The sequence below is a fragment of the Berghia stephanieae genome, chromosome 4 (assembly GCF_034508935.2).
Source record: "Berghia stephanieae isolate SIO BIC M18660-M18661 chromosome 4, UCSD_Bste_1.3, whole genome shotgun sequence".
In the NCBI taxonomy this organism is placed as follows: Eukaryota; Metazoa; Mollusca; class Gastropoda; order Nudibranchia; family Aeolidiidae; genus Berghia; species Berghia stephanieae.
Window position 1 is genome coordinate 31,190,132 of NC_088363.1, and position 26,976 is coordinate 31,217,107.

The following is a 26,976-nucleotide window of genomic DNA, read 5'->3' on the forward strand; positions in this document are numbered from 1 at the left end:
TTGCAAGATACTAAGGCCATGTTAGCGCCAGTGAAAAGGAAGAGAATGGGATTGTAAAAAGAAAGATATAGAATTACAAATTACAGCACCCAAGAAAAGGTAAGACAAAGGGGAATTGGTTCAAATAGGAAACAGATGTAGATTCCAAGGGCACACTATCAAAGTACTAAGCTTGAGATCACCTAAAAGACAGACACAAGCACAGATCCCCACTAAGAGAGATACACTCAAATGTTTACAAATCATATATAATGTGTAAATAAAACATAATACAGTACATTGCATACCAGAGAGATGATTTACAAGACAAAAAATATCATCTCCCAAAACTCTGACTACTCTTAGCTAGGGTATCCAGCCAGGGCCAGGACAAAACCAAGTAATCTCATCCCAAGACAAAGACAGAAAGCATGTTGGAAAACAGCTGTAGGAGGATAGAAGACAAATTAAGTTCCTCCCTGCCCGCTATGGGAGGTTAGGAACCCCACCCAGCCACTAACACTGTGGTTCATCAATAAAAAAAGTAAAACACAGAGCTGTATAAAAGGCATTATTTTATTTGAGATAAATCACAGAGTATATTCATTGTAATGATGTTACTTTGAAACTGTTTTTAAAAAACCCTTACAAAATAAAACCAGCAACATAATCGACTATTGGTGATTCTTCTCCATAATCATACATCACTTAAATACTGAACGATGATATTTTTCATTCAGATTGACTAAATAAAATAACATTTTGAGTATAAACAACTCTACAGCAAAAAAAGCTGCTCAATGACACGCCTAAAATAAAATAATAAATTTTAGATTATGTCTGCCATTAAATAGTAAGTACTACATGCCCCCCCAAAAAAACCAAAACAACTATTAGCTGTACATATTATAAAGTATATTCAAGTATAAATTATGTATGCTAAATTATGCCTCTTATTTCCCTTTTGATGCGAGCTATATCTCAAACATATAAAATATATTGCATAAACTTAACATCCATAAAAGCTTAAATAAAGCTGAAATAAAATTTTCCCTTGTAACTAAATTAGAAGTTAAATTTCGAAAGATTTCACTATAGACGTCTACTTTTTCTTTTAAATCATATCGGGCCGTGAAAAATTAAATTTGAATCAAATCTTCGTGCAATATTACATTTGAATCAAACCTTCGTGCAAGATTACATTTTAATAAACTCTCATGTCTTAAAATATGATCTTTTAAAAAATGTATTAATCATTTTTATTAAAATTTAAAAAATCAGCTGCTAATTTATAGGAAAGAAAATGTCGAAAAGCTTGACTATATTAAACAAAAAATTGTAAAAAACAAACCTCTCAGTTACAGACAACTCTTTTAAATAAATTAAATTCCCAAAAGAGTATTGCTTTCATGTATTATGCTCAAATAGATTAGACGGAAATATTTTATTCTTGTAAAATCCCAGAAGAAAAAAACCCCAAAAAACCCTCAACAAAACAAACAAAACAAAATAATATCATAAACTTATATGTGATAGGTATATAAAAAATGAATATGCAATTTTATCATTAATCAATAACAGAACTATAAACATATGCAAATGAGATGACATCTCATTAAATAACATTAGTCATTCTGCCTGCATAGCACCAATATTAAAACGGATGTATTTTTTTATAAACTGAGAGCAGGCAGAACGTTTTCACCCTGAAATCATGTATGCCTTTTCACTCCAATGACACGAGATGAGTAGCTCACATCCACACGCTGATCACTCCAGTACTCCTATACAAAACTCAGCAGTCTACACATTAAAAAGGCACAAGAAATACAAAAAAAAAAACAAAATAAAACAAAAACAACAAACAACATAAAACAAAAACAAAATAAAAAAAAAACAAACTAAAAAAAAATATATAAAAAAAGATCAACAAACAAAATAAAACTTCAGTAACAAAAACAAAACATAACTTAAAAATACTGTATCGGCTGATTGTAAACACACATTTATTATCCTATAAAAAGTTCTTAATAAACTAGCCTTGATAATATGAAAAGTAGATAACAATATCAGCAAAATCAACAAAAAATAAGTAATAACAACACCTAAAACAACAATGATAACAATAACAAAAACAGCCATTACAGATGTTTAAATAATCGTTGTTGAAAGCATATTCATGATGGTGTGAAACAAGCTGAAATGTGTTGGGGTATAATTTCTAATACACAAAATTCATCGGTCGTGGACACAAAATAAGCAAATAACCCAAATACGGAGATCTAGATGTATTGTTGAATTCTTGATGAGTGAGTATCCGTTAGTTTGTGAAAATAATAGTAGCACCAGTTGTTCTTCGTGAGCATTGTTTAGTATAATCGTTTATCATAGAATTATTCCATTTACATTTCGGACGAGGCGAAGGTCATTTTGAATCAACCATTTACATGTATTACACATATCAACCCACGGTGCATATATTATATTCACATAATTGCTTATCACATTCAGAAGAATTATATAAATATCATATGTTGTTATAAACGTATATCATTATTGCGTGTCAAATCAAATAGGATATTGACTTGATGTTAACACTGGGATTGTACGACCTTTAAGTGAAGCTAATAACCAATTAAAATGTAATTGATATTAATCTTAAGTTCCATTCAGCAAATGCATAAACCTACATATCAGGAATAAAATGACATCAGATAAAATACTTTATCATCCCAATTAAATACACAGGTTATAAATTGTCATTGTTGGTGCCATTTCTTATTTTCTATATCGTTATAACTTTTTTCTCTTTATCATTCCTGATGATTCACATATTCAATTTAAAGAAAAATTTAATCCTTGATCACATCCACAAGTATCCGCATTAACTCTTTTAACTATAAATAAACTACTCTATATCAGCCAACAACAACCAATAAAATTTGAACACACAACATAATGCGCTATTTATAAATATTACCAATATTAGTGCCCGCTTCAACATCTTTCCTCGCAGTTAAACAAACAAAATCATAGCAAAAACACCCATTGCAAAATACTGCAATGATATGGGACTTGACAACAAAACTAGATGGCTGAAAAGTGAATGGTATCTAATATTACATGAGATAAAAAACAAAACAGAACAAAACAAAATTCAAATGTCAGGATGAAGATAATTAAATAACATTTAACTCAGACACAAACAAACTTCATCTTATTTCTGGCTAGTAAGGCAAGGCTGTACATTCATTCCTCCAATTGGATCATCTTTAAAGTTAAGAGCTGGTTTGTCCAAGAGCAAGATTTCAGAGACGCAACCTTCGTAGTTTTTGGTGAAGAGTCCGCCAGTATAAAGGCTGAGATCAGGCACTCCACCTGTGGGATAAAAAGGGCACAGAATAGTCTTAAAATAAATATTTTACTTTTCAATTATTATTCATCATTTAATGTACACATCTTATTTTACTTCTTTAACAAAATTGACAAAAAATGGTCAGATAATGATTGACCTGCAATTTTCATCATAATGTACAAATGCTATTTATAGAAGTATAATGTCGTTGACGACACTCTACTGCTTGTTGTTTCTTTTAGACATCCATTAATATGATCAACTCATGTCCAATTTTCTCTTACAGATTATAATTACACACACATCAGTGTGTTGGTTTGTGAGTGTTTCAGCAAGTAGATTTGGTGAATTTTTACATATTAATTAATATAAAGTGGTTAGATTTCTAATTTGTCAACTTAAAAAGTTGGGGTTCAGTTATAGAGCACTCGTCTCGTCAACAAAGGAACCAGTTTAGTTCCTGGATATAAACGGGATGTTTTTTCTGACTCCTCCCAAGCCCTTGTTCACCAAACAGTGATTGGATATCTGGATCTGTTATATTGGGTGGGAAGTATTCTGCGATAAACTAGTGGCCCTACCAGATAAAAGTGACTAGTCGTTACTGTCCTTTAAATACTAAAGATACCAAGATTAACTGCCGACTCATGAGCTGTGAGGACTATATGAGAGACAATTACATACCAAAGAAGATATTTCCTTGAACATTTAATACTTGTAGAGGTCCAGAAGATGTTCCATTGATGGCTGGTTGGTTGTCAACGGTGAGGGAACCTGCTCTACCCAATCTGGTGACACAACAAGAAGTTTTATAAGCAATACTCATGTGCTCTTGTTGTTATTATTATTATCATCATCATCATCATCATCATCATCATCATCATCATCATCATCATCATCATCATCATCATCATCATCATCATCATCATTATTATTATTATTATTATTATTATCATCATCATCATCATCATCATCATCATCATCATCATCATCATCATCATTCATTATTATTATTATTATTATTATTATTATTATTATTATTATTATTATTATTATTATTATTATTATTATTATTATTATTATTATTAATCTATTATAAAAAAAATAAGGTTGGGGATCAACATTGTTCCAAACAGACAATATAAAATTTATATCCTCGAGCACAGAATTACTGGCAAATCAAAAAATTATATAACTATTTTTTTTACTGACTGATATACTAGTACAAGTAACTTGCAAACCCTCCTTTTAGTTCAGGTTAAATCTATCATCCGTTGACTCAAAATAATACAAAGAAAATCTGCTAGGTCGTATAGAGCAGTAAAGTTAGGTGCCCCAAACGTAAACAAAGGTCGAGAAGCACGTGGCAAACCACATGTTCCTGTCTTGACAGCTCACGTTCCAATGTAAATAATAGAAAAAAATAACCTTTAAATTTGGCTGTTTAGGTGGCAAAAGAAACACATATTCATAAATACTCGATCATGCATCAAATAATGTCTAGATATGGATATTTATGGAACAAAAGGTAAAATTTTCTAAATTTATCAAAAGTTACAGTCATCTATTTTAGACCAGAGCAAATTATTGCGCTGTGTGAACAAAACGAGAATTATTCGGAGCTGATTTCATAATAATTTAGCCTTATATTACTATTTCTGCAACTGTTAGATTTATGTAAACTATTTCAATACTGAAAGTGTATTGCTACAACTCAAACTACAAAATTGGAGACCTATATTGTGCGTAAATTATTCGGTCCCTAACGGAAATCACTAGCAACTTGTTATTGTTTACGTTTGGGGCACCTAACTTTACTGCTCTATTAATGAGTCCTTTGGGCTTTTGACTTTCATTGGGAGTATAATTTATTCTACGCAATTCTAGCTTATCCACAACAAAAATTGATGACGTAATTTTTAATCTCTCTTGATACTATTAAGTAATAATAATCTCATCCGCAACAAAATATGATGACGTAATTTTAAATTTCTCTTGATGCCAGCAAGTCACGATAATCTTTAAACTCGATTCTTTTAATAAATAAGGTTGGGGATCAGCATTGTATGGCGTAAAGTTAGGTCCCAACGTAAACACACAAGTGTTATGATTTCGTTAGGGACCGGAATTTACGCCTATAGGATCCAATTTGTTTTGATTTAGGCCTAGTATAAATTTACATATCTACAGCAGATATATATAAGCAAAAATGGATGACGTAAGCCAATAATTGCTCTCTCTGTAACTAGCCTTTTATAAATATCTATCAACATATGCATGACAGTATTTTGAAATGGTTTCTTTTGCCACAGCAAATTTTAATATATTACTGACTCTACTTTCACTACTACTACGTTGGGGCACTAAATTGTATTGTAAAGTCAATGTTAAATGTTTATCATCGAGCACGGAATTACCGGCAAATCTTAAAAATACAATACAGAGTATAATAAGCAAAATGGATGACAGCCTGTTCCTAATAGCCTTTATTTCTCCGCTAACATTGCGGGTTCTCCACTTGTAATATGAGTACTACCTCTACTACTACTACTACTACTACTACTACTACTACTACTACTACTACTACTACTACTACTACTACTACTACTACTACTACTACTACTACTACTACTTCTACTACTACTACTACTAATACTACTACTACTACTACTACTACTACTACTACTTCTACTACTACTACTACTACTACTTCTACTATTAATAATAATAATAATAATAATAATAATAATAATAATAATAAATAATAATAATAATAATAATAATAATAATAATAATAATAATAATAATAATAATAATAAAAATAACAATAATAATAATGATGATGATGATGATGATGATGATGATGATGATGATGATGATGATGATGATCATCATCATCATCGTTATTATCATCATCACCCTCATCATCTTTATTTCATGTCATTTGTGTCTATTAATTTTCGCCTCACCTTTCAGCCACAATTAAGTGATTAAATCCGTCATTTACTTGTCTCGCAGATTTAATCACAGCAGGACCGCTACCAAGCTCGTATCTGGTATAAAAGAAAAGTTATAATGAATGAATGAATTCGACATCACTCTGCTCTCTGTTATTGTTCTTAGACCAGGTGATTAATTCTTACTAAATCCTCTCTATCAAAATATAAACGTTTAAAAAGTAGTCCTTCAGAGCCATGACACCATGGAGCCATTTTATTGCACGAAACTGACATTTGCAATTACTTGCTAGTCTTTGTATAGGTCACTAGTCTATCGCAAAGTACTTTCCACCAGATCTAACAGACATGAACTTTGTCCCTTTGCATGTGAAGCGATCACTCTACCAATCTGAACTCTGTGAACCCCTATTAATGTTTAGGATCATGCATCATTTTGTGTGTTTGTACTATTGAATTGAAGGAGAGAATTGGTGAGTATTTTGCTTTAAAAAATGCCACCAACATCAGCATATTGATGATTTATTTATTCATTTCCATTGTCAAATTGTTATTTTCAAGTACAAAACACAATACAAAAAACACCGTATGGGGAAGAAATACGCCAAGATGGTATGTATTGACAGGGTCTTCCGCACTGCACCCACCAAAAAGTTCATTTAACTCTCTCCTTACCAATCATTTTCAGTATTTTCCAAGAATGGCAGGCTTACCCAACAGAAGAATTGATTTTTAAACTCAAACAATCTCTCTACAAAACAATTTTATGTTCTTAATAATTAAACAAAGACCATTCTTCAAAGTTTGTGATGTACAGAATAAATCTGAACAAGAAAAATGTATGTTGCGACGTAACAAATGTGATGATTTTGATGCAGGTGACAAGGAGGGGGTTAAATCACTAACATCAAATTCTGAAACTTTTGGGACAAAATTAGATTTAAACATACCCAGAAAATCAAAACGCACAAACAAACAAATAAAACAAGAAACTCAGCATTTAATTTTAAAATCCCTCACTCAAGAGCAAACCATCATCTTTACTCTTTCTCCCCTTCACCAACCGACTTTGGAACTCCCTACCAACCACTTTTAAACATGCCCTTTCCACTGATATCTTCAAAAAATCACTCCCTGTTTCCCTCTAAAACCCGTGTTAATGAAGCTTTGGCCTTAATGGAAGAAGAAGAAGATCTCTCTCTCTCTCTCTCTCTCTCTCTCTCTCACACACACACACACACACACAAACATACACACACTCTCTTTCTCTCTGTCCTCCCCTCCTCGTCCTCCTCCCGATCTCTCTCCTCCCCTCATCCGCCTCCCAATCTCTCTCTCTCTCTCTCTCTCTCTCTCTCTCACTGTCTGTCTGTCTATCTCCCCCCCCCTCTCTCCCTCTCTCTCTCGCTCTCTGCTGAATGTCTGCAACTATATATATATATATATATATATATATATATTATATATATATATATATATATATCTGCCCTCCCCTCCTCTGCCTCCATCTCTCTCCCTCTCTCAGTCTCTCTATTCTAATCCCCCTATCCTCCCCCCCCCCCCCCTTGAATTATTTAGTCGCAGAAGGTCAGATGTTCTCAAATTTCCTACTTTATGGCAACCACGACTCACCTGAACTCTATATAGCCGTCATTTATAGAGATTGCCAGATAATCTTTTCCTGCCTGCTCTCCAGGCTTCTGTCCTTGCCAGAACAACAATGCTGATTGGGTTTCCAACGTGGAGATGGTCATTTGAATTCTCTCCGTTGACTGACGTCTGCGATGAGGCAAAACGTTGCGTGGGTATTCGGCATAGCTGTCCTTCATAAAGTCAACACTTGTTCCAAGTTCAACAGCTGTAGAATCAGACATCAAAATTCAATAACAGTGAGTTGTGGAATGTTTAGACCCGCAAGTGTTGTTTCGTGTAAAGAAATAGAGCAGGCGTAACTCAAGTAAGAAAATATTTTTATATATATATATATATAGATATATATGTATATAGATAGATAGACAGAGAGAGAGAGAGAGAGAGAGAGAGAGAGAGAGAGAGAGAGAGAAAGAAAGAGAGAGAGAGAGAGAGAGAGAGAGAGAAAGAGAAATATAAATATATAGACAGATAGAAAGGGGGGGGGGGGGGGTTGCAAAAGAGAGAGGATGGCATTAAAATAACGAGGAGCAGAGTCTCATTAATTAGTTATTTTGTTTCTAATTTTCACTAATAGAAAAAAAGCCATCACAAACAAATTTTAAAAAGCCATGAAACAAGAACAAAAATCCCATACAAGTAAACTCATTAACAAAGAAAAAATATCCCAGACAACGGTAAACAAAATGTAACAACACAATATTCTTCTATATCTTTGTCTTTTTTCTTAAACATAATATTAACTAGAAATCAACTAGATTTGTTGAGAAAACTGTTCATAAGTAAACAATTCATTATCAACACAAACCTGTTTCACAGGTGCGACCCATGAAGCCTAGAGGACACTGGCATTCAAATGAACCAGAATCCGTCACAAGACAGTTTCCTTCATTCAAACATGGCTGGTTGGTAACACAGATGTTCATCTCTATTTCACAATTGTCACCTGAAAGTCGGATTGAACAGGGGAATAACTAAATACATGAAAAAAAAGCCCTATTACGTCCATCAAGGTTAAAAATCATTATATTATTATTACAAACGCAATAAACAATTTTCTCTAAGATATATCTATTTTTAAAAAGAAAACAACAACAACAACAACAACAACAAAATAAAACATTAAACCTGGAGAAAATCGAGACTTTAGTCACAACTAAATTGACTTACGGATTAATTTGCTAGCTCAAGTAAATGAAACATTGGGTTCTGACAACACGGCTCGAACCTAGGTCAATTTTATGAAAGTAAAGTACCTTATCTGTTCTACCAGTTCATCAAATATATAGGACTTTTATAAACATTTACATATGTAATCAGTGAGTCTTGATGATATTTATTAAATTTTTTTTTTTACGAATTCTTACCAGAGAACTGTTGAGGGCATTCGCATCTGTACTCTGTTGGGGAGACATCCACACAGTTGCCTCCGTTCTTACATGGTTTCCTGTCACAGAGACTTCTATCTCCACAGTCATGTACATTGACGCTTTCAATTGCATCTTCAATGAGATCAATCACCTTCTCGTTAATGGTGAGCTGTGCAGAACAAAATGACCATTGATTTAATTCGTTTGTAATTTGTAATAACTCCCCATAGATTTACAGCCGCCGTGTCCTTATTAGCTGGTTTGATAATCCAAATTATTAATGGGATCATTGTTGCAATGGGAATTCTCTCAAACCAACGCACCCTAATATCCAATAGAACAATGTTAAATCAAGCTCATAATTGCCTTCAGTTATCAGACCTGCAATTGTGAGTATGTAGGTAGGCAGTATATCAGTTAACATACAGGCAGGAATTCCCATTGTGTACTCATATTAGTTGGAAATCAGATTTATCTCGGGTTTTTTTTTTCTCTCTTTTACATCTCTATTAATTTGTCTATTTCATCTACTTATAATTTATCATATAGATTTACTTTTCATCAATATGGATGATTTATTACAATTATCATTAGTTTCATTTCTGGTATTATCATTATTATTATTATTATTATTATTATTATTATTATTATTATTATTATTATTATTATTATTATTATTATAATTATAATTATTACTATTAATTATCATTACTATTATTACCATTGTAATGCTACTACTACTACTACTTCTTCTACTACTACTAGTACTACTACTACTAGTACTACTACTACTAGTACTATTACTACTACTACTACTACTACTACTACTACTACTACTACTACTACTACTACTACTACTACTACTACTACTACTACTACTACTACTAATAATAATAATAATAATAGTAACAATAATACCAGAAATAAAACTAATGATAATTGTAATAATTCATCCAGATTGGTGAATAGTCATTATAATGATGATAATAATAATAATAATAAATAATAATAATAATAATAATAATAATAATAATAATAATAATAATAATAATAATAATAATAATAATAATGATGATGATGATGATGATGATGATGATAATAATAATAATAATAATAATAATAATAATAAATAATAATAATAATAATAATAATAATAATATAATAATAATAATAATAATAATAATAATAATAATAATAATAATTATAATAATAATAATAATAATAATAATAATAATAATAATAATAATAATAATAATAATAATAATAATAATAATAATAATAATAATAATAATAATAACAATTTTAATAAGATCAATGATATCCACTGGTGTCCGGTTTGTACTACTTAAAAGGGTTTGAAATAATATACCCCAAAATCTCTGGCAGCTTTCACTTTCCTCTTGATTTAGTTATGTGTCTAGAAGCATAATCATTGTTATCATCTTCATCATCCTATTTGTTATCATTATCTTCATCAACCACCGATACTATCTCACCTCTCCAATGCATCCAATGAATCCGTCAGTGGCTCCAGTATTTGGGTTCAATGTCTCCTCTGGGTCAATGCCACCAAGGAAGAGAGGCCTCTCAAGATTCAAGCCGACAGTTCCTGAGCCTGACGTAGAACCTGCAAAATTTAATCATGCACAGTACTTTCACATTTCAAATCATATAATAATGAGTTCTTCCACAGATTTTTTTCGATACACTGGCAAACAATCAATTAATAGAGAGAAAGATAAATGGAGTAAATGTGACTCATAAATAAGGGAACAACACAAAACAGACGACGTATATATAAACACAAACATGTTCACCTATATTATTATGATACACAAAACAAACGACGTACATATAAACACACACAATTTCACCTATATCATTATGACAATCTAAACGTCTTTTTTTTTGTGTTGTTCCCTTATTTATTAGTCACATTTGCTCCCTTTATCTTTCTCTCCATTTTATTGACTCATTTAGGCACCTCTAGTTTTTAATAAATTAATAAACATTTCTTATTATTTTCTGCCCAGGTAAGTAATTTCCTGTGTAAAAAAAATAAATAAAAACCAATGGGAGAATACTTGCCTTTATTACATATAATTCCATACATTATTTCTTACAAGTTGTTAAGTCAAATAGATAACCATAAACTTTTAAATAATGAATATAAATTATAAATATCAATATAAATATAAGGAGGGAATAATCACTGAAATCCTAATGGTTTGATTATGATTAGAAATAAAAAAGGGGAGCATAATGTCCACTGAATGTGCTCAATGCGCTTTAAAAGGGGTCTAAAGCCAACAGTAATACTAAATATGCGGGACGCCTTTTCAACAAAGAAATGCTGCTACCGGACAGATACTCACTTATGGTAAGATTATGGTAAAAAATTGTGAGGCTATGTGGTCTAGTGGTATGACACTCGCCTTCGGATCGGAAGGTCATGAGTTCAAGTCCTGCTCTGAGCGGCGCATAGTTGAGTCCTAGGAAAAGGCTCTTTACTCACATTCTCTCACTGTTCTCGGGTATAAAACGAGTACCTGGCCGTGAACAGCGTTGTCTATGTTGGAAAAAAAAATGTAATATCGCATAACAGCCATGATATCTCGTTTTCCGTGTCAAGTGTTGCTGTTGGCTGGGACCTCTTCTAAAGCACTTTGAACGTGTTTAGTGGATATTGCGGTATATAACTGCTCAATATTTTTTTCAAGATTCTTTACCTGGAACACAACGTGGGCATTAAAAAAATTATGTAATAATTGCTGTGGCCTGGGTCCTCTTGCTAAGCACTTTGACATTGAGTAGGGGTCCCGATAACACAGTTGGTAGAGCACTCGCTTCACACGCAAAGGGACCGGGATCGATCACGGGTGCAGTCGAGATTTTTTTCTGATCCCCCTGTAGCCCCAGCAGTGAATGGGTAGCTGGGACTGTTAGATCTGACGAAAAGTACTTCGCGATAGACTAGCGTCCTATTCAAAGGGTAGCTAGCAATTGCTGTAGTCCATTTCACGTTATAGCAACTGGGATAAACTCCGGCTCCACGGACCTGATGGCTCTGAAGGACTATTTGACTTTGAGTACAATTAGTGTATATTGCGTTTAATAAATATTTTTTTAAAAGCTTAAGATCATAGGTAAAATGGTATTTTAGTGCTACAATATTGTTGTCGTCTGGGCTTCAAGAAGTGTTCAGTTTAAAAAACAACAGGAAAAACCTCTCTCCTTATGTTTCTTATATTGCCATTGAATGAGTTGAGATTTGAAAAGGACACCACATGCTAATCTAAATCATCTTTAAATTATAAAATACGTATATAAAATTCTTCCTGATTTGTGATGAGATTAACACTGAGTGGAAAGGATGGTAAATAAAGAAATCCTAACCATTCCAGATATCCATACCCTTTGCTTGGCAGCGGAGTGTTTTACAAACTGAGCTATCAGGCCCCCCCCCCCCAACTTCCACCCCACCCCTTCTCTTTGTTTATCAAGGGACAACAATATTATTGGGGAAAAAAATGACATATTATACACTTTGATAAAGCCGAATTATTTTGGAGGGGGGGGGGGGGGAGCCATTATTCTGGCATCAACATTGGTTCCATTTGTGGCAAATATTTGGTAATATGCTAATACTGTAAACGCTTAAAAATCTGTATCACCTGCTTTGTGAATAATAAATATATTTAATGTAGTCCATTTGACTGGATGTCACGAACATATGTCTCCAAAAAGAAAAGTAGGATAGACCATCTATCATAAAATACCAAAACCCAGGAGTGACTATGAGTTAACTCGAGCTAAATGAGTTCAAAACTCGCCATAATTTGTTATAATTTGAAAAGTTGTGTTGTGTAATTCAAAGAAAAATCAGTGAAAAACAAAATACAATAAATCATAATCTTTATGGTGTAACAGTATCGTATCAGTCAGGTAATCAGAAAGTCGGGGTTTCAACCTTATCAAGAAAAAATAGGGTATGGAGAAGTACCAGATGAAAACAGAGAATAAAAAGTCACGGGTCAGTGCCAATCTCAGGATCCAATTGACACGACACCCTCCGCCAGACCAGGAGAGAGAAGACTGGATAGGAAGGTGTCGTGTCAATTGGATCCTGAGTTTGGCACTGACCCTGTGACTTTATATTCTCTGTTTTCATCGGGCACTTTTCCATATCCTATTTTTCTCGTCATTATTGATACAAGTGCCCGCTCCACACTTTTTATGGTTTCAATCTCTAATTAACAAAGGCCGAGGTTTGGGGGTGATTTTTTAAAAATCTCTTTTGGCAATGTATTATGAAAACCTTTTCAGATTTTTATCCCACTCCAATTCCTCATTTTCAACATTCTCCGGAACATAAGCTATCTCAGAGTTAATTCTTCCTCCTGCCTCCTAAACCTTTCCGAACGTATATCGCAAATTGAATTAAAAGCAAAAAAAAAAAACAAACAAAACCAAAAAAAAAAACCAAAAACAAAAACAAAAAACAAACAAACAAAAAAAAAGTAAAAAAAAAGAATTTCTTTACAAAAATCTTCCCTAGAGTAAGTTGCAAGAGACAGTGCTAAGAAAAATATTTAGACAACTGAAATAAGAATGATGATACTAAATGGTAAGGATTTCTCTTTAATTGAACACATTGGCATCGAGGAGCTGACTCTTGTGATGTTGGTTCAAATACAATCTCTACCTGTGATCTTTCTGTAATATTTTCATCATTCAGAGACAATTGTTTTTTTTTTTGGTCATTCATCTAGTGAGTTTAATAGGTAAACACTTGTCCTCTTTGCCTTAAAGAGCAATATCTGAGTGATTTAAAAGTTAAGCTTTGATTTTGTCTTGGTAATTCCAAGGTGTCCAATAGATTGAGAAAATATTTAACTCCTTTTCCGCCTAGGCGTGATTTAGCAAGCTTTGAAAGCCACCTCCTCGTTTCTATAAACAAAATCTATCAAAACACTGATCATATTCCATGTAAGTGTATTATATATATATATATATATATATATATATATATATATATATATATATATATATATATATATATATATATATATATATATATATATATATATATATATATATATATTCTTTGAGTATATGAAATTATGATCATAACTTCTTTTCGTCATCAACGGGATGAAGAGAAATAAACATAACTTTAACAATAATTCAACTATAGCAAAAACAATCTTGTGCAGCATGAATTCAATGATGTTAAGACACCCATTTGAAATATGAAAATATGATTAAAAGTTAATTAAACATGCCTAGAGTCTATGATATTATTTTCATAATTTTACAATGGATAAATCTTGTAAGTGTCAGAAGCGAATAATGCAAGCAAATTAGGTTAATTTTCTTTTGAGTAAACTCGAAAAAAAAAGATATATGTTCTAATATCTGGAAACATCCCAACCATTATGGCGTAGTTTTGGAGGCGAAGCATTCTGTGAATTTAGCCAAGATAGAAAATTCTATCTCCATCAAAAGAAGAGTCAAGTCATGATTTAAAAAACAAAAAATTAAATATTTTTCAAATCATAGTCTTCTAACATAGGAATATTCGTGATTATTTATACATAATCTTTATTGGCAAAATGATTAATAATAAATAACGATGAAATCGTATATTATGTTCCTGCTTGTTGGATAAAGATGATTTATTGGACTAGAAGTTGGAAAAATTATTGTTTTTGTCTTTGAATCAGTACACTGAAATTTAAAAAGATAGTCCTTTGCAGTTGCAAGCTTTTAAAATAAACAAGTTTTACTGGTATATGTAAAAAAAAGTCGAGACTGCAAGAACAGCGTTCCTTTAATTTTGATGAAGAATGAGTAGTAATAGATCGAGGGTATGCATAGCGTGTGATTGTAAAGAGAGAACTGCTCTTACCACCAATCAAAGTGAATTAGAGAAGTCATTTAAAGCGAAAAGCTAAACAGCTTAGCCACAAACTTCATAAGAGGAATCAAGTAGCGTGTATTGTAGTAACATCATCTCCACAATTATTGACGTGGAGAATGATTTCTTACTAAAAGCTCATTGAAAATAAAAGCAAAAATAAAGGCAAAGCAAAACTTGACTTCAAAATGACGAAAGCTGGTAAAATGGTACAAATTATCATTGACGCCAATACTAAGTCTTAAAAGCACAGTGTAAAGGGAAAGAGGCATTTTTCTCTTATATCAAAGTAGCAAAGCAGAAATGGAGCCCAAAGCTTTAAAAAAGAAGTAAGCAATTTTTTGTGGATTTTAAAATCTATTAAGCAGATAATAACCAAAACATGTAAAAGAAAGCGTGAAACCTATAGCTTCCTGTGTTTCTTCTTGATTTTTACCTTTAAAAAAACATATATTGCTATGATCACTAACGAAACAATCCAATCCAACAGTAATAAGATTAATTGTACGTTAGTATATCAAATTAATTGCAGTAATCAATTAGGCACTCAAAAATTAAATGTCAAATCACTCACAAAGTTTGGTCACAAAACAGTTTCAACACTTTGGCTACTTCTGTTATTTAATTTTATTTTAGAAGTTCACGGCGCTTGTTAACATGTGCCTTATCAGGTCATCTTAACAGCACGAGGTGGCTATTAAGACATAAATATTTCATTCCTCAGGTTCAATGGAATTAGAATGATCCAAAGAACTGTCAAAGACTGCTCTAAAAAAAACCCAAAAAAACCCCAAAGAACTCTAGACAGAAGTCATATTAAAATTGGGAGTATATTATTTATATTTTTTAAAAATTAGAATCAAAATATGATGGGCTTTATTGGATGTAGACCTAGTTTAATCTAAACTGCAGCCAAAGAATTAAAAATGCAAATTGCAAATCACATGACAAAAAAAACAACACAAAATAAACATTGATGGCATGAAAATAAGCCATGTTCAAAAGCATCAAATAGAAAACGAAAACAAGGTACTACCTCGAACATCGCCTCTTTCTCGTTCGGAGTAGAGGTTATTATCGTTGGGAGCTGAAAATTCTGATCATGGACAAAGTAAGAGTGGGGTGAAGATTTTGGTATTAAATTAAACGATAAAGAAAAAAAAATGTAGATACAATATGATGCAAGTGTGACTGGTTGAAAACAATCCATATTATCTCCCTTTTAGACATAATTAAAGGAAGGTTATTTAATGCCCCTTTCCCCCTTCCCCGTAATTTTTCTCACGACACAATGAATACACATTTATAGGTATTGATTGTGATACTTTTAACATGAGTGAAAATATGTATGATTTAATAGAAATTATGAACTGTCAATTACGGTGTTTTCAACTTATTAGTTGCAAGACTCTTCCTTCTGCCTGAAATGTCAAAGGTTAACAAAACACGAGTTGTGAACTTTGCTCTGATGACAAACCCAGTCCTTTTTCTTTTGTTGATGTTGTATATCATGTTTTGTATGAATAATATTGGTAAACAAATGGCATTCAAATATTGAAAGTGTAGAATTACACCAGTATTATTTCCACCAACAATAGAAGGGAAAGAATATGTGTTCCGATACAGTATAATCTAATCATAGCATATCATGCAGGTATAAAACTAAAAATTGAATATTATTACCCATGAGCAAATGCACATTATGTCATAAAATATATATTTGTTTTAACAATCATTGAAAATCAATGATAAAAAATAAGGGTTGATGCCATTTTGCACATTTTTCTTTAAAGACAAAAATAGATCAAAGTTCAGTTACGATGAAACTAAAAAAAAAAAAAAACCAACCCCCCCCCCCCACACACAAAAAAAAACAAAACAAAAAAAAACAAAAAAAACAAAAAACAACTTAGGATGACCAATATTCCATACATATCCAAGCTGATAACGAGGACATCTTAAAATAATAACTCTCTCCTTACCGACCAATATCCATGTACTTTCCCCAAAAAGTTTTACCCATCCAACAATTATTTTTTTTAATCAAAAGGTATAAGTATATGTTATACATAATTTTGTTCGGCAAAACAAGCTGTACCACACAGCTTTGAGTTCTCATTTTCTCATTGATATATTTTTTTTAATTCTTCAAATTTTGTATTTCAAAAGAAATCTGAATCAGTAAAATGTTAGTTGTATCGTAACGAATGTGACGATTTTCATGTAGTTGGTAGGGAGAGGGTTAATAAATGAACGAGTGCCATTTGATAAAAACCATAGATTTACAGTCTGAATGCATGCTGTACTGTAGGGGATTTCATATGTAATGAAGAACAATGATTGGTAGAATGGAACATTGAACACCCCTGATATTGTGTTTTTGATATTTAAAAAATGATGATAGAATTAACGTGGATGCACTAATCTATAAATTAAAATGGTGCTCCAAGAGTTCAACAGAGTGCCAAAAACACTAACCAAATTATTATAACTGAATTGGAAAATTAATGACGTTTCATCGCTTTGATATAAACAAAGACAATTTATCTCAAGTAACAATCTAGTAACCAACCAACAACCAAAACATGTTATCAATTCCTTGAGCAGTGTGATCACAATCAAATTACTTCACCTCTCTCTTTCTCTGTCTGTCTGTCTGTCTGTCTGTCTGTCTGTCTGTCTCTCTCTCTCTCTCTCTCTCTCTCTCTCTCTCTCTCTCTCTCTCTCTCTCTCTTACTTTCCCCATCCACCTCACATCCTTTCATTCCCTGTCTCGAAGGTCTAGCGTTTATGAATAACTCCACAATGAAAGCAAGATCCAAAAAATAAACGAATTACACAATTTCAGATAAATGCTCAACCGACCAAAAATATAGAAGTTTGCACAATATGGCAACAGAGGCTATATATATACGATATCTGTTGTTATGCTCTTTAATCATTTCAAACTATTTACATTCAAATTATAATATCCCAAATGCAGTCATACTCGTAACCATTCACAAAAATTTCTATAATACCAATGGAACACAATCGAAAAATTTAAATCAGAGAATTCGTCATCAAAGCATGGAAAACAGCCTTGAGGGAGAAAAAAAACCCCATTCAATAACAGCCACATGAGGCAAAACCCATTTTAAAGTGCTAAAACTGCAACCTACCATTGACCGCTTGCTCCTGGCCAATGGTCAGCATTCCATCACCACCCTTACGATCAGCCTTTACCATTGTCCAAGCATTAACGGTCAGAGGATAGCGGCTTCTCAGTACAGCTGGACCTGTGAAGTTAAAAAATAAAATAAAAGCCGAGTAAAGAATAGTGAAGGATAACAAAGATACATAAAAGTAACAACATGATACATTACACCACAGCATGGTGCTCTCTCTCTCTCTCTCTCTCTCTCTCTCTCTCTCTCTCTCTCTTCTATTTTTATATATATATATATATATATATATATATATATATATTTATATATTATAAAAACAAAAACTATGAAATAATAGTGCTCAACTTTTTGATAAAAGGAACTATTTATAAAACATTTCAAGTATAATTATGATTATTTAACTTCTACAACATAGTTTCAAGCGTGAGCTCACTTCCTGATGAGAGCTAACACTTGAAACTATGTTGTAGAAGTTAAATAATCACAATTGTACTAAAAATGTTTTATAAATATCTGATTAAGCCAGATGTATGCCATGTTCATAGTGCCAATGGATGTCCTATGGCCATCTGCCCTTCCGCTGTGCTTTTCTGCACCCGAGTACTGTCATCCTGGGTAGAAAGAATGCATTTGGAAATGTAGATGTAAAACTCTGCATTCCAGTGGGTTTAAGGCCGGGAATGTTATAAGAACACTAAAAAGTAGTGCTTGGTCATGACACCGAGTTCATATGGTAGGTTCTGTATGTATATAATAACGAATATGTGACCAACTGCAACAAAGAAAACCCAAATATAAATTTTTATGTCGGATTTATGTAGATGCTAAAAATTGAATTAATTTGCAAAGTATGGGGCATGGCTTCAGTCTTTTTTATATTTAATTTTATTGAGGAACATAAACGTTATTTTTTGAAGTAAAGAAAATACTAAAATTATACATTTCTGGTCATTTTAATTCTACAACTACAATCGCTTTTTGGCATCTAGTTCACCCCAACATAAGACCCTTTTGAGACGATGAATCACATATATAATGATCCAGTATCAAATCTAAATTGCAATTTCTTGAACTCACCAAATTCATTATCAAATCTAAATTGCAATTTCTTGAACTCACCAGATCCAGTATCAAATCTAAATTCCAAATGTTGATCCTTGATAATCAATGCAATAAAGTCTTGCTTTCCGTCCATTCTCTGTGCGTTGTAGAGGATAACACTGTCGTCAAGAGACCTGGGTTTGAACATCAGTTGGATGCGGACAGAGAGGAGACCATCCTTGATGGTTGGGTAGGAGATGAAGGATGTTTTGTTGAAGGCTGGGTCGACAATGGTCAGGCCTGGTGGATAAAAAATGTTTATGCAATGTTATTGAAAATTATAATAATGGTAGTGATGAAGATGATGGTTGTGATTGGGATGGTGATGATGGTTAAGGTTGTGATGGTGATGATGAATTTGTGGTGGGTTGATTTGGAAATGAGAGAGAAAGAGTAAGTGAAGTAAGTGTGTGTGTGTGTGTGTGTGTGTGTGTGTGTGTGAGAGAGAGAGATAGATAGAGAGAGAGAGAGAGAGAGATGAGTACTGTGTAGGATGAGAGAGAGATAGAGAAAGAGAGAGAGAGAGAGAGAGAGAGAGAGAGAGAGAGAGAGAGAGAGAGAGAGAGAGAGAGAGGCACTCAAATAATGAGCAAAAAGGGTTAGTTTAAAAATGTATTAAACACACACCAAGAACACATCCCTCTCCACTGAATCCAATGGGACAAATACAGGCAAAACCTTGACCACTGGGTAAGTCATAGCAACGTCCTTGGGGTCCACATGCACCTGTGAAAATAGATAAGGAAAAAGTCCATAGTAAGATTATAATATAATAAAATGATGTTCTATAGACGCTTATTTCATCATTATCATTATTAAATTTTTGGTCTGAAGTAAGTTCTCAGATTGTTTTATTACAGGTAAAGCCTTTGTAAAATTGGTTTTTAAAAAAGTACCATAGCATAGTAGTTGAATTCCGAATCAGAATATAGGTTTGTTGATATCGTAACTATCAATTGTATTATGTCATGGTTTTCATATAGCATTAAAACTTATAATTTTACATTTTAAAAGTCAATGTTTTTTTGGTTCAACTAGAGAGAATGATACAAATATACCTGGCGCATTTAAGGTCACTTCCAATTGTAACCTTTCATAAAAGAACAGAACAACAAGAAATTTTGATCTTTTTTTTCACTGAGATAAAAAATCAAACACGTAAACACAAATCTAATACAACTTAATGATATTATAAAGTTTCATTGTTTTTAGGAGTTAAAGGGAGTCTGCAATATTTGATGGTCATATCAAGACTAGTAAAATGAAATATAATGGGACGATATAAAGGTTAAAAATCTAAACGTTTCAACCTTTCCGATTAGAGTTTAGCAATTAGGTTACCTTTTGGTATGCGTAATGCCTTTCTCACTAAATCTCACCTTAGTTGTGTCAAGCACAAAGGGCACCATTATTAAGAGGACAACCCATACATAATGAGAACACATCTGCATCTATTAGGGCTGATTCGTTTAAATAACTGAACACTAATATATATATACCCTATAAATCAATTAGTCATAATAAAGACGACAACACAGCCGTTCTCATCAAAATCGGTTGGACAGAACAGGAAAGTAAAGCATTTCCCTAATAATAGAAATCAATTTTAAAATACTATCTGTAATATGGGGGCAGAGTGGGTCCGCAGTATGATCTTTGCTTCGTACTCAAAAGGCACCGAGTTTGAATACCCGCTGCGCTGTGTGGCCCTGATCAAGTCACCTAACTCTAGCTCAGTTTGCTGCACTGCATTACGACTGATGTCTGGGTTATTCCAGTTTTCCCTTGGAATAAACCCTAAAGATAAATTTCCCCCATTGGATGAATAAAGAATTTTATCGTTATTTAATTTCATCATATATCACCCAATATCGAAGGTTGACTGAAGTGAAGTATGTATGTATCAATAAAGATGAGAGACAATATATTGAAAAGGATCGGACATGTAAAGGGACGAGAAAGGGAGTTCGTAGGAAGGAAAGTATTGGACTTACAAATAGCGAGAAAGAGGAAAAAGGGACGCCCAAAGACTAGATGGTGGGATACGGTAAAGGATGATATGAAAGGAATTTGGGCCTGGAGGAAGATGATGCGCTGAACCGAGATGCATGGAGATGTGGCATTCATTATGGCAACCCTGCAAACTGTGGGATAAGCTGAAAGAAGAAAAAGATATATCACCCACCTGGATAGCATTTCTGTCCAAGCACTTCACATCTTTCCCCAGCATATCCTTGTTGGCAGTTGCACACGAATCCCTTGACATTATTGGCGGGTTGGCAAAGACCTCCATTCTGGCAGTCAGAGTCTTTACAGACAGGATAGGACTCCACACCGACCACTTCACGAGCATCCTTGCCAAGGTTAAGGTTCAAGCCCTGAAGTTGTATCTGGCTGATACCACCTGTTGACATATATAGAAAAAAATGAGTAGTTTATTAAGAGTCATTTTGTTCACCAATCCAATTTCAATTGGGCAGAGAATTCGAGACTTAAGCTTTTTTGGGAGCATTTTTATACCGCGCAATATCCACTAAACATGCTCAAAACCTTTTACAAAGGGTCCCTGACCAACAGCAACACCTAACATGTAGGATGAGACATGACACCTGTCTGGCGATATTACAATATTTTTCGGATAGAGACTACGTTGTTTACAGTCTAATTTTACTCATTTTACATCCGAGTACGGTGAGAGAATGAGAGTAAAGATCCTTTCCAATGACTCAACTATTTGCTGCTAAGAGTGAGGCTTGAACCTAGGACTTCCAATACAAAGGCGAGTGTCATGCCTGAAGAACACATAGATGTCACACGTTCAACTCCTTGAAATGGTGTAGGTAACCAGTCATTCGAAGGACTAATAATGTATAGTTTACATATTGAATCATAAGGTGGCATAACTATTTTAGTAGTAGGATGTATAAGTAGATGTTTAAGATTACTGGTGGTAAAATAGCGAGGAATGATGATCTTTAGTGATGACCAACATATATTAAAATAAGACTAGAAAATAATATGCCATCACTCTGAAACAAGAAGATCAATTACACAAGTTATGTATCCAGTCCTCTGGAAGAGCGGTTTTACACTTCCAATGGGATAGGACCAGTTTTGAGACATAACACCTTTGTTCCCTATTGTGACCCGCGATGTCTATCTGGTATTATGCCAGATAGATTACATGAAGAAAATTCATTTTTAAAGTTAATATCATAAACATTTAGGAGAAACACGACTCACGAAAATTAAGGAAGTTAAGTATTTTGATGTTTGAGAAACACAACTCACTATCCTAAATGAGTGCATTTATTTAGGCTCAGTTTTAGAAACAAGACTTTTTTTTTCATTAACAAATATATTACAAACATAAGGAGAAGAGTATTTTGATTTGCCTTCAATCAAAATTGAAAACTCACTTGACCTTGTCTTTAAATTTACCCTAGTACTAAGTTGCCAGAAACTATTGACTGTAAAAAGTATTGAAGAAAAGTTAAAAAAAACAAAAATGCTTAACATTGAACGTCTTGAGCATGAAACCCGTCTTTAGTCATCGACAAAACAAATAAACTGGTAAATAATTCACAGAGATGCGAGAGAAAGGTATCAACATGTCTTCTGACAATAAGAAATTGTGAAAATTTGTTTTCCTTTGTACAAAAGATCTAATAAGACATTTTTATTTTTAGGTGTTTGCATTGTTGGCTGAAGAGAGGTTTTAAACGTTACTGTTATAAGTTATGTCGTTTTTTGTAAAATGCTCGATAAAATTTTATTTAATTTTTATTCAATACGTTTTTTTCCGGCCTCAGGTTTTAAAATCTCTATGGGTTCTAGAGTAAGCTAAGTGCCCTACCAACAAAACCAGTATTGAAAGAAGCAGTTCTTGGCAAGATGGCGAATGCAGGAACACTTCCAATGTACAAAGGCTGTGCAAGGTCAAGGCCCTGGAAGACACCTGGTGCTTCTCCAGAATAGATTGGTTCGTCATTCACCATAAGAGTACCTGAAAAGAAAAACCATTGAATTTGTAAGGAAAGTGAAATTGTGAAAAAAGTTGTGAAGTTCTCTGTGCACACATTTGCAGGTCTATTACCTGAACTTAATTCTGGACATATTTTAACATTGTTGCAACAGAGTATATTTTGCATTCGTTTAAGATTATATCATTTCCATTACTCCAATGAAATCTTGACAAGTGGGTTTGAAAACCGTGTAATTAGTACATGTTGTGTTAGATGTATAGTTCTATTATTTAATGCAATTCTTTCATGACTAATATTGGCTATCATTAGTATGAAAGAAAATCTAGATGATTTGAAAGTGGACTTTTTGTAGAGATCTTTATAGGTCAAGAGGAAAACTTGTAAAATCCAAAGGAAAATTACAAAATTAATTGCCATTTAAGTTTTCGTTGGTTATGAATAGTTATGAATATTAATATAAGGGTAAGAACAGACCTAATATTGATTGATGGTCAGAAATAGAAAGCGGCAATACATAAATGGAGGTATGCATTTGTTCATGTGCGAGTGTGTGAGTTTGTTTGAAAGAGAGAAAGATATAAAAGTAGAACACTCATAAACGAGAGAGAGAGAGAGAGAGAGAGAGAGAGAGAGAGAGAGAGAGAGAGAGAGAGAGAGAGAGAGAGAGAGAGAGAGAGAGAGAGAAGTATGGTAGTATAAATGAGGGATGATAAATAGAGGCATTCTCACCATTCTTTCTATTTCTCTTGAGCTGTACTGTGTGCCATTTATTTAATTCCAGAGGTCTGGCTCCGCGGATAATTGCAGGGCCTGCTCCAACATCAAATCTAAATAAGACAAAATAGGAGTAGTCGTAAGTTCATTTCATTTGCCAGTCATCATTGTAATATTTGTAGATATATGGTAATATTACACGAAGAAGAATTGTTGAAATTTGAAGTAACAATAAACAAACTTTATGAAAGAATCATAGACAAACGGTCATGCTTGGGTTCATTCGGAAGAAGATCAATGCTCAGGTGAATAATGCCTCAGTACAATTGAATGCGTTAAACAATAGGAATATGAATACATTACAATCATCATTAATTATTGTAACCACCACTCTAACCATAATCAACTTCATCATCATTATCATCATTGATGATTGGGGACATAACCGAGACAAAAAATAAAATTGACGAGCCGAATGAAAAGATTTAACTTTATTAATAAATGAAAAAGTAATGAGGGATGATCGTGATGAATATTGATGGCTTGAGGAGAGATAGAGATAGATAGATAGATAGATAGATAGATAGATAGATAGATAGAGAGAGAGAGAGAGAGAGAGAGAGAGAGAGAGAGAGAGAGAGAGAGAGAGAGATATTCAGAAACGAAAGTTGTTATATGTAATGATCTCTTAGAGTAAAAGGTGTTAACGTATTCTTATCGAACCAATCAACAATCATCATCATCATCATATCATCATCATAATTATAATTAATCTGTTCACTTTTTATCATTAGTCATATCTAGCCTTGCATAAGTGATTGGCTTAATTCTATTTTGATTACTAATAATATGATTCATGTTGGTTTTGATAATTGGAAATTAATCCCATTAATCCCATTAAAACCAATTATTTGCTCCCCTGAACTCAAAGCCAATCAACTTTTGGGTTTCATTTTGTTCGATACCACCTACTCATGATCATTGTAGCAGCATACAAGTATGAGCAACAGCAACTTCTGTTTACTTCTTTTCTAAAAACGAACAACACAGAGTAACATAGAGCAAAAAACCAATTGCTCTTTGCATACAAACCTGAATTCAGGATAAGCCTCTCTGAGTCCGAAGCACAAGTAGTCCCCAGATCCTGTGGCATATTGACCGTTGTACAATATCAAACCATCTGTAGCCTCAGGTCTGAAGGACATGCGGATGTCGGTGTCCAGATAGGCGTCGGTCAGGGGAGCGAAGGACATGTAAGATGTTGGGTTTTGTTGGAAATATGGCACCAAGGCTGGGGAAATTTTAAAAAAGGGTACTTCATCCAAAGCCTGTCAGACCAACTTGTAAATTTGCTTTGATTCATTAAAAGACAAATTGGATCTAAATCAATAGTGCTACAACTAAAGTAAGGAACTTTTTTGAATGATTTTTAAAGTTTTATTTAAATTACTTTGCTGCTAATTACGTCGGCCAATGGATTGCCTGCCTTCATTTTGGGACTGAAATTGAAAATTGTATGAATAAAAATATGTATGAATTGACTCGAATACTTAACGCAACAATTTTCTTACCTATATTCTTCGTCTGTTTCATGTGTAAACATAAGATATATAAAATAATGTTTAAAAATCTAATGATTATTCATTTATATTTTCTTACTTGGACCTCACTCCTAACCAGGCTATGACATTTAGAAGCTAAAATGCCAAACTACTTAGTTAATAAACTTACATCCAACAATCAGGACAACAGGGAAACGGGATGTTCCAAAAACGTTTGAAGCCAAGCAATTGTATTTTCCGGCATCCTCTTCTCTGACATGTGGGATGTACAAGTCTCCACCTTCGACAATAGAGTGGTCGCTAAGTAAAGGGAGAGAATAGAGAAATAATGAAACTGATGATAGTAGTACTGTCAAATAAAGTAACTTTGCCTCAGGGGTAAATTTTGCATTTGTGGTCACGGAGCATTTTGAGATATCTCAGCATAATCAGTTGTTTTCCATGTTAAAAGACCGTTTTATAAAGTCTGATCCAAAGCTAAACGGGAAATGTTTCTTCAAACTTAATCAAAGTCAACATAAATTAGATTCACCGGAAGAATTTTGATCTCTTAGATCTATGACAGAAGACTGAAAGGTGGAAGCATCTTACACAGAGGATAAAAGAGGTGGTGGAGACATTCCAATCGTATGACTAGGATGTGAAGTGCACTAAGTCAGTAAGCTATATATATATGTTCACGTATATGACCTTATAACACATGCCAGTAATATTATGTTGGAGTAAAACGAATTTTGAAAAAAGTAAAATTTCAAACTAAAATGATCAGAAATACGACATTTTAGCTTTTAAAGGTTCAAGAAAATATATTCATTCTCATAACAAAAGAATATAAAGTTGTCCAATGTTTCATAAAACAGACTGTAGGTTCAATTTTAGCATTAATTCATACTGTCCTCAGACTAGTATGGGACTATGCTTCATAAAAGCTCATCATGACTTATTTCTGCCTTCTTTTTAATTAGACATATATTTTTTTTTTGTTTAATCGATGGTATTAATGGCTACATCAGTACATCATAAATATTCCAAACAAATGATTTCGGTTAACTATAACTTCAGTTTGTTTTTTAATAAAAGGGGGTATGCTTGCTATTATTGCAATGATGTGACTCCGACTTACTTGAGACGAATCAATATCACTCCACTCTTGGTGAAAGTGATTAAGTCTGCAGTTATAAATAAAAAATAGAGAAAAGTTAGAGATGACTGATT

General features: G+C 33.1%; 1 protein-coding gene across 10 annotated transcripts in view; it reads right to left on the minus strand.

Moving 5' to 3' along the window:
- Nucleotides 1-539: 539 nt before the first annotated feature.
- LOC144970415 (basement membrane-specific heparan sulfate proteoglycan core protein-like) overlaps nt 540-26,976 on the minus strand; it is a 255,662-nt gene continuing 229,225 nt past the window's right edge. For 9 of the 10 annotated variants that reach the window (XM_078910024.1, XM_078910028.1, XM_078910033.1 and 6 more), the window contains 16 exons: nt 25,931-26,061; nt 25,292-25,490; nt 24,215-24,312; nt 23,356-23,505; nt 21,685-21,903; nt 20,127-20,225; nt 19,518-19,739; nt 18,393-18,509; nt 16,268-16,327; nt 10,808-10,938; nt 9,309-9,480; nt 8,750-8,887; nt 7,924-8,149; nt 6,304-6,387; nt 4,019-4,122; nt 540-3,357 (listed from right to left, as the gene is read on the minus strand). In XM_078910024.1, the coding sequence (XP_078766150.1) occupies nt 3,197-3,357; nt 4,019-4,122; nt 6,304-6,387; nt 7,924-8,149; nt 8,750-8,887; nt 9,309-9,480; nt 10,808-10,938; nt 16,268-16,327; nt 18,393-18,509; nt 19,518-19,739; nt 20,127-20,225; nt 21,685-21,903; nt 23,356-23,505; nt 24,215-24,312; nt 25,292-25,490; nt 25,931-26,061 (2,311 nt within the window). In that variant the 3' untranslated portion in view covers nt 540-3,196. The remainder of the gene's footprint in view (nt 3,358-4,018; nt 4,123-6,303; nt 6,388-7,923; nt 8,150-8,749; nt 8,888-9,308; nt 9,481-10,807; nt 10,939-16,267; nt 16,328-18,392; nt 18,510-19,517; nt 19,740-20,126; nt 20,226-21,684; nt 21,904-23,355; nt 23,506-24,214; nt 24,313-25,291; nt 25,491-25,930; nt 26,062-26,976) is intronic. The other variant, XM_078910025.1, reaches the window with a different exon arrangement.